General features: G+C 58.6%; 1 protein-coding gene across 1 annotated transcript in view; it reads right to left on the bottom strand.

The window, feature by feature from the left end:
• CDH4 (cadherin 4) overlaps nt 1–17087 on the bottom strand; it is a 669406-nt gene that overhangs the window by 52237 nt on the left and 600082 nt on the right. The window contains exon 7 of the mRNA XM_021920848.2: nt 9576–9748. Coding sequence (XP_021776540.1) covers nt 9576–9748 — 173 coding nt within the window. The remainder of the gene's footprint in view (nt 1–9575; nt 9749–17087) is intronic.

The following is a 17087-nucleotide window of genomic DNA, read 5'->3' as shown; positions in this document are numbered from 1 at the left end:
TCAGCCCTGGGGCTGGGTCGTTCTCTGCGGTGGGGCATCCTGGGCACTGAGGGGGGGCTGAGCACTTCTGGCTTCCACCCATGCAATGCCAGCGGTGCCCCCACCCAGCGGTGACAACCACAGATGCCATCACTTGCCCAGTGTCCCAAGAGGGACGTTGCCCTAGGTTGGAAACACGGCTCTAGGGGAGGAGACCGACGGCAAATAGCAAAGAGTATCACATCAGCTGGGGACAGAGGCCGTGTAGAAAACACAGCAGGAGAGAGGGACAGGGTGCTCAGTGTGCTGGATTAAACCAGGCGGTGGGCAGGGCTGTCTGCCAAGCAGATATGTGGCTATCGAGCCGTGGGGAGCTTGGGAGGAATGTGCAGGCAGAGGGAACAGCCAGTGAGAAGGCCGGTGGGCTCGGGGTGCCGGAGGAATGGGGCCGGGTTTGGTTCTGACTCTGGGTGAGACAGGAAACCATGGTGGGGTTTGAGAAGACAAGAGTTCACACTGGTGTCTGAACAGGATTGCCAGGCTCCTGGGCGTGGACAGAGCGGGGGATGTGCAGAGGCTGGAGACAGCGGAGCGGGTGCCTTGTGGTCTGAGTGGCTTCCGCCAGGTGTAGGGGAGACAGCGGACACAAAAGAGAAGGAAAGGCACGTGCAGGGCCGGCCGGGAGACTTCTCGGACACACAGGAAGAGACGGGGGGCTGGGGGGGCCCACGCCACCTGGGGTGCTGGGAGACACTTGGGAATACGCTGCCCTTCTGCAGACATGCTCCCGCTCCCATTCTCCTGAGATGCACGGGCCTTTTTGCCTCTCATTTTCTCACTTATGATAGACCTAGAGGAAGTATTTCTCTAAGGCAGGGAAAACAGCCTCACACAGTGACTCAGGGAGTACCCTGGGCCTGGCGTTGGAGCCCTGGGAGGGAGGGGCTGCACCCTCCGGGCCAGGGGCTTCAGAGCCCTGGGTGGTCACTCCCTTAGCCCAGGCCTCCTGGAGCCTTGCAGGAAAGCAGGCCCTGCGACCAGAGGATCTGAATCTTAAGGGAATCCAGAAGTCGGGATTTGAATAGAAATCTCCTGCTTCAACACCGGCCGAGTTAAAACAAGATTAATACGAACTGCACCTCTGCGGTGGAACCTGTCTCTGGGTTTGAGGCCCTGGATCTGACCCACAAAGGCGCCGTGCCGCCGAGGGAGGGTGCAGATGAAATCCCTGCTCCTTCCTCCCAACCTGGCTTTCACGTCACGGTGCCATCCTGGTGTGTGGTACCGCCCATGTGCAAATGGCCAACCACGCTGTGTGCCCATAAAGCCTCATCACAAAGCCAGACACAGGCTTCTCGGCAAAAGGGACTGAGTCTGGCCGCTTCCCGTCAGGGTCTTGTCAAATGAGGTGACTTAAAAACAGCAGTCCAGAAGGCCAGAGGTTCGAGGTGGAGGCGTGGGCAGAACCCGGCTCCATCCAGGGGCTTGAGGGAGGACCCACCCTGCCTCTTCCACCTCCTGGAGGCTCCAGGGACCCTTGGCCTGTGGCCTTATCGTCTGGTCTCTGCCTCAGTCTCCATGCCGCCTTCTCCCCTGTGTCTCCCTCTGTCTCTATAAGGATTTAGGGTCCACCCCAATGCAGACGATTTTATCTCCAGATCTTTACATCTGCAAAGGCCCCTTTTCCAGACAAGGTCACATTGGCAGGGGTCAGGGCGTGGACATAGCTTTTCTGGGGACCACGATTAAACCCAGTCCAGATGCTGATTGGGCCAGGTCTGTGGCTGGGCCAGTGGCCCCCAGGTGACCTGGACTTTCAGCTGTGACGGGTTCTCACTCCTCCCCACCTGCAGCCCCCCACGTGCTGCCCCCTCCTCTTCCTGCCCTCTGCCTGGCACTGGCCCTTCTCAGATGGAGACGTTGGCCACTGCTCCAGCTACAACCCCAGTCGCCTGGGCCCAGTTCCAAAGGCAGATGAACAGTGGTCAACTAATTGACCACTGGAGGCTTTGAGGCGGGAGCCTTGGCCGCTGCTGCCACGTGGAGCCATAATTCTGGCCACGGTTCATGCTGCGGCCGGCTCACGGGAGTGGCTCGCTGGGGAGCTGCACCATGAAATGGTTGATTCCTTCCACAGCCACCGCTTCCCTCTCCTGAAGCCCTGCCCCGGACCCACAGCTTGGCACTTTGGTTACAAAATGCCATGGATGGAACGGAGCCTCCACTCAGACTCCACGGCCATCTCCTCCCCTCTCCTCGTGGCGCAGGTTCCTGGGGCATGGAGACCGCCCCATGTGCATGTGGCCCCGCGGTGGGAGATCCACTCAGGGGCTGCAGGCTCATCTTCCAGTGCCGTCCGTGGACGGAGGAGCTGTCCCGACCCTGTCCTGTTGTGAACCTGCTCAGCGTGGCTGACACTCATGCCCTGTGGCCACAGGGCCCCGACACGCTGGTCGGTGTAAGGAGCACTCAGCTTCCTCACCAGGGAGGGACCTCTTGTCAGGAAGTGGTTGGGGTCACCTGGGCCGTCCTATGGCTTAGCCCTCTCCTCTGCCATCCAGGGTCCCCTATGGAACCAGGTCACCATTAGCACCGCTATTCCTGCTCTCCTGGGGCCTGGGGGGCCCTCGCGCTGTAACTCACTGGTACCTCTTCTCACCTTGCTGGATGGCCACACCTGCCAGCTCTGGCCTTCAGAAACCTTTGGACAGCAGTGGTGGGCACCAGCTCACATGTGGCCCAACTTCAGAGCACGCACTGCCCAGCGTGCCTGGGAACCTCATCCTGTGTGGGGACCGGACCCAAACCCTGCCCCTCTCTCTGCATCCATCCCTCACCCTCAAGGCCAGGGGTGGCGGCCTCTGCGTCCTGGGGGTGACCTGCTGGCCTGGGGTCCTCTTGGGGCTGCTCAGTGCCCCACACTTGGGGGACACCATGTGACTCGGGAGCCGAGGCCTCTGTTTTGGAGGGAGGTCGAAGCCCCAAGATGACGGCGCCTTGGCTGGGCCCACCTTCTCACCGCTGTCCTTCCCTCTCTTCTCTTCTTTTGGGAGGGGGCGGAGGGGAGATCAGGAAGATTTCAGGGGCACAAATCCGGCCTGAGGTGGGTCAGCAGCAGATGTGCCTCAATTGCTAATATTTTTCTCCAAGATGACATAGCCATATTCGGTGCCTTCAAAACAGGGTTCCATGACAGAGATTCAAAACCCCAGCCAGTGGGAGGCACTGACCCCGCCTCCCCCAGGCTACTGCCCTCCCCAGGCAGACGCCTCTGGGTGGGGCTTACGAGAGGCTGGCTGCCTGGGAGAAACGCCTTTCAGAAAGCCACGCCGCTCTCAAAGGGAAAGGGGACATTCTGGTCACTGATGAACACTTTCTACAGGAATCTGAATCATGTGAATACATTAACTAAGGTCGATGGTGGTGAGAACGATATCCTGAGCGGTAGAACAAAACCATGCTCTCACTCTCCATCCATCGATGACAGCGCCGGGCGGGCGGAGGGTCTCGAAGACATTCGGGGAGGTGTGGGTTTTGCTTTCCCCAGAATCATTTCAGATCAGGAGATCACTAATTTGGCCCACCTTGTCTGGGAAGAAATTTTGAGCTGATGAAGGTGACCAGGTGATAGTCCTCTTGTGATAGGACCGGGAGGCCGGATCCAGTTTCTATTTACAAAATCAACGTCCTTGGGAGCAGCCTGGAAGGGACGCTGAGAACAATGCTGGCAGGGTGCTAGTTTCACTGCACAGCAAGCGGAACGACGCCTGCGTCTGCAGAGCCCACTCTCACCTTCAGAACGGGGCTCAGGCGGCAGGTTCACCTCCTCATTAGGCCATCAATATTCTAATTAGGAAACAACGCCAGATGAATAGGATTAGCAAGTGGGGCATCTTCGGCTGGTACACGAGAGACACTTGAACCGCTCAGGTCTTATCGAAGCCTCTCCTGACATCTTAATCATGTAGAAGCACTCAATTTACATAGCTCTGCCTAATTAGACACGGCGGCAATGATGTTTGTGGATTTTCTTCTTCCTGAAGATGACTCACTCTGTCAGATGGAGGCTGGTGCTGAGAAGCACCTCTGGTGCTTCCCCCGAAGACTTTGCTTGTTGCACAAGGGCAGGGGAGATGAAGCTTTTTACAGGGGGAGGAAGAGAAAAAGGAACTACTGATGTGTCCTTTTCAGAAGTGGCTGAGCAGCTGTCCGGCTGAGGCAAGGCAAGCTGGGCTAGTGGAGAAATGGTCCCGATGTGTGCTCTTCTCTGATAGGCCAAGCCAGACAGAAATCAGCTTCTCGGGCTCAGCAGGCCTGGGCCCAGGAGGGCAGTGGCTCTGCCAGGCGAAGGTCGGGCCCCGGGGGGCTGAACTGGTGCTTGCTTGGCGTCTACGCTGCTGTGAGTGGCTGCCTGCATGGGTTTACTAATGCCTGGCAACAGTGGTCCTGGAGCCATTGTCTTAAAACTTGTTGTTGCTTTATTGTTTGCTGTTGAAAATCCAAGACTGTGCTTCCTCTGCTGCAAAAGCGGTTAACCATAAACCATTATTCAGATTTCCCCAGGAGGTGGGCGAACGACGAGCAGGGCAGCTCTGAACACTAAGCACAGATCTGCGCGGAAAGCAGAGCCCTGGAACGGGGTGCTCCGGCCTCAGCACACCCCGCCGAGTCTTTGGCAGCTTCCAGGACTTCTATCCTGAGGCAAAGGCGAAAAAGTGGGAGAGGCTGTGTGCAAGGCAGGAGACAGGACCTGGAATGGCTGACTGGGCAGATGGGGGTGGCCAGTGCCAGGGCCCTGCATCTCCTCCGGCCAAGTGGTCACAAATTCAGAGGTCACCCACGACCCCGAGACCATGCCATAAACTGCTGCAGAGACTGGCCCAAGGGGATGACCTCTCCATGTCTGAGAAGGGGAGCCTGCCTCAATGTCCCGACTGGGAGGGGCTGCTGAAGACTTGGGGCCGGGCGGTGGCCTGGGGACATGGCTGCTGCATGCTGGAGGCAGCTTCTCTAACAGAAGCCCTCGAGCTGGTGCCCTTAGAAGGGGAAAGAGACACGTTTGCACAAGGAAAATAACGTGGAAATGACATGAACACCTTTGGTTCTGCTCACCAGGAGCCCTGAGGGCACCCAACACCGTCTCTGTACCCAAATGCAGCCAGCTGCAGGCCACACCTGGGTCTGTCTCAGATTCAAGATGCACAGCCGCCTTCCAGCCAGGGGCTGCATCGAACCTGGGGAGGGAGCAGCTCAGGGACCTGGATGTTCCTAGGCTTGGGCTCGGTTTGAAAGGGGCAGGGCGAACAGAAGGTGGGAGGGGTCCTGCTGCCGGACACATGCTGCCCATGAAGGTCTTGTTTTGATCGTGGCTGGGAATGAGGACGTCACGGCCACGATGGGGCCTTAGCCTTGCCCCAGCTGCCCCAGGCCTGCGGCTCAGCTCCCGGCTGCTCACACAGGCCAGGGCCTGTTGTCCTCTCTGGAGTGACCACGCCCATCTGTGTCCACGCAGGCCTCCCTCTGGGGCCCCCGTGCCTGGCTGGCTCCTGGTGATGACCCTATCATGGTCTGCTTGGGGCCAGGCCTCTTTTGGGTTACACCCCATCCCCTGCCTGGGGGTCCGAGGAAGGCCAGGGGTCCTCCCAGCCAAAGACGTGTTGTCAAACAGCGCACCCCAGGGATGTTCCAGGGGACATGGCCCCAAAGTCCAGCCCCGCAACAGTCCCCTGAGCCCCTGGACCATGGCTCTGCTGTCCCCCCGCGATGCCCGTCCACATGGGGGTCCCAGGCTTCACTGCATCAACCAGCTTGTTTCACACGCACGAGACAGAAACAGGAGACAGAAATGGATGTTCCCGGAATCGAATGTTAGCGGCTGAAGGATCATCAAGGAAAATAACCAAACCACCCACGTTCCTGGCAAGCCCTGGAGGAGGAAGACAGGGGACCGCCCTCTCCAGCACACTGCGCCCGAGATGCACGAGGCGGGGCCTCCCGTTGGATAGAAGCTAGGCTGTTCACATCCCCAGGCACACACAGCGGAGAACGCCAGCACCCACAACACCAGCGTCTCCTCATGTCCCTCAATCTTCATAAATCTCCGTCTGTCAACCACACCTCTAATGGCTTTTAAATGAGCATTTTATTTGGAACATTTTGCAGGTCACGCTGAAGCTGCTGACGGGGGTGGTGGGGGGCGGGTGTCTGCTGTGGGCCTTGGGGAGCAGGCTGGCTCCGCCTCGCCTCGGTGTCCGGCCTGGGCAGGGCGTCTAGCTGCCGGGTCGGCCTCACTGGGGCCTGGTCAGTGGGTGGGGAGGTCTCTGGGTGGCTGGGGCTGCTGGCCCTCCTTTGGCTGAGCTGCTATGATCTGTAGGGGTAAGGGAAGCTAAGCCCAGGAGGCTGGGCACCATCCCTATCATGGGCCTTGACATGCCCACAGGAATGCCTGGCCCAGGGAGGCCAAGGGGTGTCCCTCCGGTGGGACAGCTGGGGAACCCCAGGGTGTCGTGGGCTCCATGGCGCTCTTGATCCCTCCCAGGGTCAGAGCTGCACCCACACTGACTGCCGGGGCCTTGCAAGATTTTCAGCTATGAAGAGGGGTCCACGGATGTTGCCTATATGTATTTTCAGCCTGGAAAATACTAGATATTCTTTCCTCCAATATAAACTACAAAGTCCCCCAGCCCTCTCAGCCCTCTACCCTGCAGTGAGAAAGCTTTAGCTGTTTGTCTTTAGTCCCTTTATCTATAGACATCTGTGCTGAAGGAGACCAGATGGTCCCAAAGCCACCGGGAGCCCCTCGACCCCGTCGGAAACCAGAGGGAGTACGGACCGACACGGAACCAGTGCAGGCCAGAGCAGGCAGCCTATGGTCCCCTTTAGATCCCTAGCTTATCATTATAGTAAGAAAACCCCTGCCCTAAGGGAAGGCTGCTGCCATGCTGTACGCTAGATGTGTGAAGAGGCGTGTTCATGGACAGCGTCTGCGCGTCTGGAACCCTCCGCACCCCTGCATGCCTCCCCTGCAGGCACCCGACCCTGCGAACACCTCCCCCTTCCTGGTTCTCCGGTTGCTCAATAGAACCAGCTGCCTCTCCAATTGGCCGTTGCTCCTTCGCGGCCAATACAGAGTAGGGAGAGAACAGTTTCCTGGGGCCAGCATGCAGCCAGCCACGCTCCTGCACTGGGACTGGAGGGCGAGGCCCCATCAGATCTCCCTGAGCGTCGCCACTGCCCTTTCTGCCCCATGCTTTCCCCGTCACAGACCAGCAGCTGCCGGCTCGCAGATGGGGCAGCCTGTGGGCTCTAGGTAACCCCTGCCCCTGCCCCTGCAAGGGGCCATCCCAGAGGTGCTGGCGCCCACGGGCCTGACCCTTGCTCGGCTGTCCTGTCCTCTCCTTGGACACAGCCGGCAGCCGTGCCATCCCATCTGTACCTCTGGAGCATCACGTGTGCAGGAGTGTGTGGGCAGAGGCTTGCACGCACCTGCTCCGGTCAGACCACCTGCTCTGCCAAAAGCTGTGCAAACACGCTGGAGAGGCGCCTGCCTGTGGAAACCAGCCGCGCACAGGTGTGTGTGTGGGAGGGGCAGACGGGGGGTGCCCTCTCTCACCAGGGCAGGCGGGGACCCCAGGCTACAGAGGAGATAGGGGACGGTATCTGGTTCTTCCACATCTGTGTGGGCCTCACTAACAGCACTCCTGACTCTGTCATGGGCCCACGGATCATCTCCCTAGCTGAGTGACAGGACCAGGGCCAGGCGCAGCTCCTCTGCAGAGCCTTGTCCGAGCGCAGCGGGCGCTCGTTCCTGGCCACTGGAGGGCGGCAGGGCCTCAGCAGATCCTGCAGTCCTGGGGTGAAGGTGCTGGGACTGACCGCAGCTCACTCGGAGCCCCGGGCATTCTGGCCAACATCACTCTAAGAACGTTTATGTAAATCCTGCATCAGAAGTCCCCGCCTGTGCCATCCGTGCCAGCCCTCACGCTGCCTGCCACGCGACTCCATCTCGATCCCTGGAGTCCGAGGCCATCATCACCCTCCCGTCTCTCAGATGAAAGGCGCCACGGCTGAGGCTGACAATGTCCCCTGCTACGCAGGTCTGAGTCCTGAGCCCCTGCCGACCCCGGGGCCGCCTCGCCTCCCCCGCAAGCCACACGCTGCCGAGAGTTACCTCCCGAGGGGCCTCTCTGCCCCCGTGTGCTATCCTGAGCACCACCCCTTACGATTTAGGAATTTCCAGGAAAACCCCTTTGTGCTCTTCCCAGGGACGGGGACGGGTGGCATTTTCCAGGCTGCAGCTTGGCTTTGGTTGATCTGAAAGGCGGGGATGAAGACGGCACCACAGGTGAGTCCTGGTTTTTGGAGCTGAGGTAGAAACTGGAGGCCCACAGCCCCAAACCAGGAAGAAGAACCTGCCACTTCCTTGCCAGCCCCAGCCCTAAAAGCGACACCAGCAAGCCCCGGTGACCAGCTGGCAGCCCCAGCTTGCAGTGGGTCCCCGCGCACCCAGAGCTCCAGGGCCGTGACGCACTCAGAAGCCACTGACTCGGAGCGGGAGAGTCGAGGCCAGCAAGACTGAGGAGCTACCAGAAAGTGGCACTGTGGCCTCTGGAAACGGGCCTCCCGTGGGCAGGACCTGCTGGCTCTGAGCCCAGCGAGATGGTTCTACTGGCTCCTGGGAGCCAAACGCCTTAGAGGGTAAATTACGTCTGGAATGACGCTGACTCTGTGGGCACAGTGCAAACAGGAGACCAGACAGCGAGACCTGGAGATGGGGAAGGCCGGCGATGCCCTGTCCTGGGCGCCTGGGGACTCAAGGGGCTGCTGGGGGGGTGCTTTCAGCCCCAGGAGCTGGTGGTGAATCTTCCAGGGACACACGGCCCAGTGCTGGAGATGCACCTACACTTGGCAGGCTTCAGAGCAGAAGCAGGCCCCGACCTCACCCACCGCCCAGGGCGTCCCTCTGGGGTCTGTCTCTGAGTGGGGCGTGCACTGGAGATGAAGAGCGGGAGGGAGGCCTCTGTCACAAAAGGCTCGTGGGGCCGCAGGACAGTGCAGGAGGTGGGGGTGCATGGAACCCAGCACCAACCAGCAGCCCATATATTTGGCTGTGATGGTTTCCGGCTGTGTGAAAAGCCCTGCTTTTCCATGTCCCCTTCGTCACAGCCAGGCCGCCGCAGCCTAGGTGGGGTGGGCCTCCTCGAAGGCACCAGGTCCAGAAGGGGTGGGTTTCAAGGCAGGCGTGTGTGTTCAGGTCCTGAGAGGGGCCGTCAGAGCACCCCAGATACCGAGTGCCGCTGTGGCTAGACCCCGAGACCCCAGCGGGGGGTCCCTGCTTTTCTGAGGCCTCCACCCACAGCCACACACACCAGCAGGGCCTGTTCTGGAAAAATCTCACAAGGCCTCGCCCATAGCAGCCGGAGGTGAGTGCTCCAGAGCCTCCTTTGCTGAATCTGTCCCATGGCAAGAGAGTGACACTGGGGAGGTTTCTGATCATTCCCCGACTGTGCCACAAGAGAGGCTCCCTGAGGGTCCTGTGGGCGTCCTGCGGGGACCAGGAGCTCACCCGCCTGCACACAGACCCCGCCCTGCCTCACCTCTCGGTCCAGGCCAGCCGCCACTGTGACGATGTCTCCAGTCTCGCTGTTGATGGTGAACATATTCTGGGACGGGCTCTGCGGGGTCTGGGTCACGATCCGGTACCGCACCATCCCGTTGGCCGTGGTGCTGTCGTCAGCATCGTTGGCCGTGACCGTCATCACGTAGGTTCCTGGAACAGAGACAGCAGCTCAGATGGGGACAGCCTGCCCCACAGGCTGCTGCCCCCGCACACACCTGGGCAGAGCCCCCTCGACCGCAGAGCTCTCCTGAGTCTGGCGTAGCGGAACCCTCTTCCTCTGGGTGTACTCAGAGGTGGTGTCAGTGCACCTGCTGACTCTGCCCCCACTTTATAGAATCACGGAAGGATTTCTTCTAGAGCTTGAGGTTCCTTTGAGGTCATCTGCTCTGACCTCTTCCTTTTTCAGCTGGGGAAAGACCAGGCCTCAGAGGAGGAAGAACTTCTCTAAGCTTCCAGAGCATGGGGCAGCAGACCAGGCCTGGAGCCGGGTGGCCTGATGTCCCGACAGTGCCTCCAAGTTGCCTCCACTCCCACATAGAACCCAGCCTGGCTGGGCTTAAAGGGAGGGACTCAGAGGCACTGAAGCAGGGCCTGGTATAGGTCTGGATACACAGAAGCTGTATGATAAACACCGCAGAGGACACAGTGGAAAACAAACCTAGAAGGGACCGCTTAGCAGGGAGGCTGTGCCTACAGGACTCAGTCAGATGGAGCACATCTGGGGGTGCCGTGGGACTGGGGGCCGCTGGCATTTCAGAGGGGCTCAGTGAGCTGCCCACGTGCTCTCTCAGCTTGGTGCCTCAGTTTCCCCATGGACACATTGGGGTTGAGGTCTACGGTGCACACTGGTACGTTCCCCACTTCCTGAGAATGGCATTTGGCTTCCCCTTGGCCGAGCAGCCTTTCCTGCCCTGGGGAGGGACTGCATCAGCACACCCCACCCTGTGGCCTCAGGGCATCCCCAGGTCTGCGGACCAAGTTCTGCTGGGAGCAGTGGTGGGTGGGGGCTTTAGTCACTGCCTAATGAGCACCAACTCTGAGCTAGCACTGTGCCCGGTGGAGGCCCCTCTCTGCGAGCTCCTAACTGCTGTCTCCTGATGCTGGCACGGCGGGCTCTCCCACCTGGAAGTCCTGGTGCTGGACTCTGCCCGCTACCTTCCGGTGTTCCTGCCCCGGCTCTGCACACGTGTGCTCAGCTCATCCTAGTGGCTGCCTGAGATGCCCCAGAACCCTGAAAGCTCAAGTGCCTGGCCCTGCAGTGTTCATGCACAGAGGAGGGCTGCTGGCGCCTTGCTGGGCCCTGGGGATGGCGCAGCCTCTGCCCGCACAGTGCCTCCCCTGCCCTGGCTGACGGGGCTGCTGGTCATGTGGGGGGCCCTTAGAGAGACCCGAGGTGCTCATTCCTGTGTGCATGAGATGAAGGACTCTCACCACACCAGCCCTGGGATCTTGCACAATCTATTCTGCATCTGGAACGTTCTTCCCTCTCCTCCACCTGGCCGACTCCTCCTCATCCCCAAAACCCCTTCCTGGCCCTCTGGACTTAGTCATGGGGCCCTGTGCATCCTCATCTCACCTGCATTGAAACAGCTGTGTGTCTGCTTAATGTCTGTGTCCTCTGTGGGATTACAGCCACAAGGGTGGGGCTGGGTCCGTGCTGTCCCTGTGACCTGGCACGCAGATGCCCTGCCGGACATTTGCCAGACTATGCCAGAAGCCTAGCGTGCAGGGCAGCCTCACACTCAGGAGGCAGGGTCTGCGAGGAGCCCGAAGCTACTACTTATTTCCAGGACCCCAGAGCAGGCAGGGAGTATCCCCCCTCCACCCCTCCCCCACCTCGCCCTCCCTCTGCAGCCCTGCAGAGAAGACCCGCACTCTGGCCTTCCACCCAGGCAGGACAAGCCCAGCTGGGATGCAGGGGAACCTTGGGTGTGTCGGACTAGGAGTTTGCTTCAGCTTTCAGCTTCTACTGAATGCAAAATTCTCCAAGCAGACACGTTTCATGAAAACACAGAAACGCCAGCAGAGGCAGGAGCACGTTAGAGAGTACGGCATGTGAATTATAGGTCAATAAAATAGATGCATTTATGTGGTGAGCAAACGGGTGGGAGGGGCCACGGCCTGGTGACCGTCAGCCTCTGGAACTGGGGACCTCACCCTGATGATCCTTGCCCCCATCACGATGTCCCCACTACTTTAGAGCACAACAAGCCTGGTCCCAACCATGCTCCCCTCTAAAGAGACAGCCCCGTGCCTCTGTGCTGGCTTTCCTCTGCATTTTCCTAAGAGGGAAACCTGGAAGTGCAGCACCCTAGGAGCGAGGGTGAACTGGGAAGAAACAGTCCTAACACACGCACAGAGCTAACTGCTCAGGCTGAGGTTCTCTGTGGTTGTCAGTGTCCCCTACTAGCAGCAGAAATAAATCATTCATGGAGAGGGATAACATCACACACAGCCTCCTTTTTAAAAGAGCACAAAACTTTCAACGTGGCAATGAGAAGACTTCAAGCTGACTTCTCAATAGGACCGATGGAAGCTAGAAAACAATGGAACACGAGGAACTCACGAGGAACCTGGAGTTCATTACTCAGTGAAAAAAACTTTCAAAAATAAAAGTGAAAAATAGACACTAAATGTGATAAATGATAAAACAAAAAAATTACCACCTGGAGACCCACACTAGAGGAAATATTAAGGTTGTTTTCAGGTGGAAGGAAAATGATTCTAGAGGGCACCTCGGAAATGCAGAAAGATATGAGGAGCTCTGTCTCTGTCTCTCTCTCTCATAGGTACACACACACACACACACACACACGCACATAGCTCCCATAAATATACATATACATAATGTTTATATAAAGGATAAATATACTGGTACATCTAAGGAATATGACTTGTATAAACAAAAATAACTTTGCCTTGTGAGGGTTTTAAAGCTGCTTATGAAAACATCCGAACAAACGCCTGCAGAATTTCATTTGCAAAGTGGACGGTGGGTCTGACCAGGGCAGCGTTACTGATGTTCAGCCTTCGTCAAGCCAGTCATCCCCGAGCAGGTGAGGCCAACGTTGGCGCATCAGGCACTATTTGAAACCACCCATCTCTACGACAGGGCAGCGCTGGGAAAGTCATGGGGTTGGTGGTGACTGCATTTGGCTCATCTGGTTCAGAAAGTCAAAGGGAGAAACCACTCCAGCTTCCCGAAGCACTCACTGTTTCCCTCCACCCGCGGCCCCCGGCGTTTTCGTCTGTGAAACCTGTGAGGATCCACGTGCCTGGCACAGAAAGGGGCCCTGCAGCTGTGATGGTGGGGGTGGCAGGATGATGGTAGGGACATGGAGAAGGTGGAGGGAGAGAAGCAAAGCCCTGACCAGTGAGGGAAGAAGGGACCAGGCGCCGTCTGTTGTACTCACTGAAAGCAGCACGGCCGGCCTGGTTTATGAGAATGATGGTCTCTCGGGCTGGATGGGGATGTGGAGCCCTTCTGACTGCCTTGGTCTCTTCCTCACCCTGCCCCAGCCCCTCACCGCCATTCCTGGGCCCCCACCCTGCGCCCAGCTGGCCCGAGGGCCTCTTGTGAATGGGTTTGTCACGTCTCAGAGAAATCTCACAGGCGGTCTGTTGCCAATGTGCAGGAACTCGGGCCAATCACACATCGGACAGTGGTGGAGCAGGGCTGGGGTCCAGGATCTGGGCATGGAGCTCTTCTCCACTCAGCCCTACTGGCTGGGGGAGGTGGAGGGATAGCGAGTCAGCCCAGGACTCATCAGCACCTCAGGATTACTGATCCGCTGTGAGGCAGAGACCCGCGTGCTCCCTTTGAGGGCCTGCCCTGGTCCATCACGTCACTGAGAAATCACTTTATCAGAATGGCTGAGAACCTCCCACCACAAATGCCCCTCTCCTCCGCCTCCACGGGGCTCAGATAACCTCACGATATCACGTGAACCCCCTGCCCACTGGGGCCAAGCTCTCCCCACTCGGGACGGAATGCGGGATGGCGTTTCCAGCTGATCTGTCCTGAAGGACTCTCCAGTTCTGGAAGGCCAGGCAGGAGGTCCTCCCCCGCCAATCCCTCGGCAGGAGGGGCCCGCTGCTGTGTGATCTCATGTATGGAGGAGCACCAAGACCCCTTGGAGGCTTGGGGACCAGGACGTGGAGGAGAGAGGGCTTGGCATTGAGGAGGGGCCAGGTGGGATGTGTGGAATGGGAAGTCAGACGGTGGCTGGAAACAGACGTTTGGAACCCTGACTGTGGCCACCTCCTTTTCTGACAGATGGGGAAACTGAGTCTCACGAGGAGGAACGTGGCTGGGTCCAGTGAGCTCTGCTAGAGCCAGACTGAAAGCAGCCACACTCTCCTCCAGGGTCCAGCAGACACTTTCTGTAAAGGGCCAGGCAGTACGTATGTCAGGCTTTGCAGTCACACATTCTCTGTCCCAACTCCTCAATGCTGCACAGAAACAGCCTGAGAGGATGCGTCCAGCCATGGGCACGGCTGTGTTCCCATCACACCATTCACAGAAGCAGGTGCTGATCTGGGTTTGGCGACCCCTACTGTACGCTCTTTTATTGGATTTCAGGGACAACGTTGGTCTTTAAAAACACAGGGGAACCAATATAGGGTTGCCAACTTCTAGTTCTACCAAGGGAAGACTTTAAAGTACACATCTAGCTCAAATGTTTCATGAAAGGAAAATAATATTTTACCACTAAAATCACAGGAAAGACTTAGTCTCAGAATAAAGGCCAGTCCTTCATTCAGTAAGTTGAGCTCCTTGAAGGCACTTGCCACATTTGCCACATTTAGAGGCTCTGTGTGTCCACCACAGCCTGTGAGCTGCGGGTGCCACGGCCGGAGGCGTGGCTCAGTGGGGGCCAGGTGTGCCTGGCTGGGATGGGGCTTCCCCACGTGTGCGCAGAGCTCCCCATCTCCTGCCCTCTCCCCAGGAATACACGGTGGGGAACCAGGCAATAAGAAGAGAGGCACCCCCAGCACAGGAGGAAAGCACCCGGCCGGCCAGGGAGGAGGACACCTGCCCAGTGTGGGGGGACACCCGCCCAGCGTGGAGGGACACCCGCCCAGCGTGGAGGGACACCCAGCCAGCGTGGGGGGACACCCGCCCAGTGTGGGGGGACACCCGCCCAGCGTGGGGGGACACCCGCCCAGTGTGGAGGGACACCCAGCCAGCGTGGAGGGACACCCGCCCAGCGTGGGGGGACACCCGCCCAGCGTGGGGGGACACCCGCCCAGTGTGGAGGGACACCCAGCCAGCGTGGAGGGACACCCGCCCAGCGTGGGGGGACACCCGCCCAGCGTGGGGGGACACCCGCCCAGCGTGGAGGGACACCCGCCCAGTGTGGAGGGACACCCAGCCAGCGTGGAGGGACACCTGCCCAGCGTGGGGGGACACCTGCCCAGCATGGAGGACACCGCTTAGCATGGAGGGACACCCAGCCAGCGTGGAGAGGACACCTGCCCAGCATGGAGGTACACCAGCCTGGTTTGCCTTAAGGCTGACGACAGCGGGGTTTATGGCTCGCTGTGGGTTTGGGAGTCGAGATGCTGGCCCTTCCCCCCATTGTCTATGATCCTGAGTACTGTGGAACTGTCCGGGTCCCCACCTCCCAGGCTATCTGTGCCTCTCACCCGTCGGCCCTGCCCCATTAGAAGCTGGGCCTCTGCGGCAGGAGCCAGCCCGGCTGCCTCCCCTCTGACTCCTCAGAGGTCCTGCTCAGGCTGACGGCTGTCGAGTGTTCCCTCGGCCTGAATTCCCTCCCACCTACAGCATTCCCACGTCCCTGTACCAGGGAACACAGACGGCCCCAGGATGCCCGCCCTGGGAAGGGTCCTGGTGTGGACGAATCCCCCCTGCACCCCCACCATGGGATGAGCTGGTGGCCCAGACCCGAGTCCTCCAGCGTGGAAACTCCATGTGTCTGACTTGAGGGGCCGATCCATTCTGTGGTTTATGCTCATTAACCAAGCACTAATCAGATATTGATCAGGGGTCCAAGTCTCTGCCTGCTTTTTGGTTACAAATAATTGCACCCTTTACATCTGATGCAAACAACAATATCCCCATTTCCAGCTGGTGGAGTTTTTGCAAAAATAGAATGTCTTCCTCACAGAGAAGAGCCTGGACATTCTGAGACGGCCGGAGCATCGAAACTCAGCTCACCTTGGCAGGTGCATCGCACCTGGTGAGCTGCCTTAGTTTGAGCGCCCCCCTCTCCCCCATGGAAAGGGCTGCTCATTAGAAACTCATAGTGGCTTTTATCACATTAGCTCTTCATTAACTCAAGACAGTAATGGCTTTAAACCCATGCCATGGTGCCCTCCTCTGCTCGCCTCCTGCCTCAGGAGGCAAATCCCACACTTTGAGCAGTTGGCCAGCTCCAGGGCACAGGAGGAGAGGCCTGTGGGGAGGAGGAGAATGTGATGGGCATCCAGGAACCCCCAGTTTACTTGGGCTCAATTTTATCATAAGCTCTCGCTCTTTTTTTTGACTCTGTTGCCCAGGCTGGAGTGCAGTGGCATAATCTTGGTTCACTGCAGCCTTCACCTCCTGGGTTCAACTGATTCCCCTGCCTCAGACTCCCAAGTAGCTGTGATCACGGGCATGCACCAACATGCCCGACTGATTTTTGTATTTTTAGTAGAGACAGGGTTTCTCCATGTTGGTCAGGCTGGTCTTGAACTCCTGGGCTTAGGTGATCCGCCTGCTTTGGCCTCCCAAAGTGCTGGGATTACAGGCATGAGCCACCGCGCCCGGCCTATCATAAGCTCTTTGAGGGGAGGTCCCCTGCTTCTGACCCAGTGCCTGGACTGGTAAAGCCAGGGTGTCAGTGTTTCAGGAAGGAAGAGCAGAGGCTTCGAAATCCCAGGCTCAGAGTCAAACGTGCATGCGCCCAGAGCGAGTGTTCTGGAAACAGGTGTGTGTGCACCTGGAATACATGGTGGGAAACCAGGTGACAAGAGGAGAGGCAGCCCCAGCACAGGAGGAAAGCACCTGGCCGGCCAGGGAGGAGGACACCTGCCCAGAGTGGAGGGACACCCGGCCAGTGTGGAGGGGACACCCGCCCAGCATGGAGGACACTGCTTAGCATGGAGGACACCGCTTAGCATGGAGGGATACCCGCCTGGTTTGCCTTAAGGCTGACAACAGCAGGGTTTATGGCCCATTGTGGGTTTGGGAGTCGAGATGCTGGCCTGCTCTGTCCGTCTCTCTCCTGCTGGTTCCTCACTGGATACTTCCTGAGGATGGACACTGCTCTTAAGAACCCACCCCAGCCATCTGCATCGTCCCCTTCCCGGGAAAGGGCGATGGCAGGGCTCCTCCTTGGGAGGTGGCTCAGGATCCCACTCTCTGGCCACAAGGACTGCTCACTGCTTTCTGGCTAACTACAGAAACATGCTACATCTAAGCATCTACCTTTTTTTGCCTTTTACTACGTTCAGGAATCTGCTTTTTAAGGCCAAATGATAT

The sequence above is a fragment of the Papio anubis genome, chromosome 16 (assembly GCF_008728515.1).
Source record: "Papio anubis isolate 15944 chromosome 16, Panubis1.0, whole genome shotgun sequence".
Classification (NCBI taxonomy): Eukaryota; Metazoa; Chordata; class Mammalia; order Primates; family Cercopithecidae; genus Papio; species Papio anubis.
The sequence above is the reverse complement of the archived record's forward strand: the minus strand, read 5'-3'. Positions and strand labels throughout refer to the sequence as shown.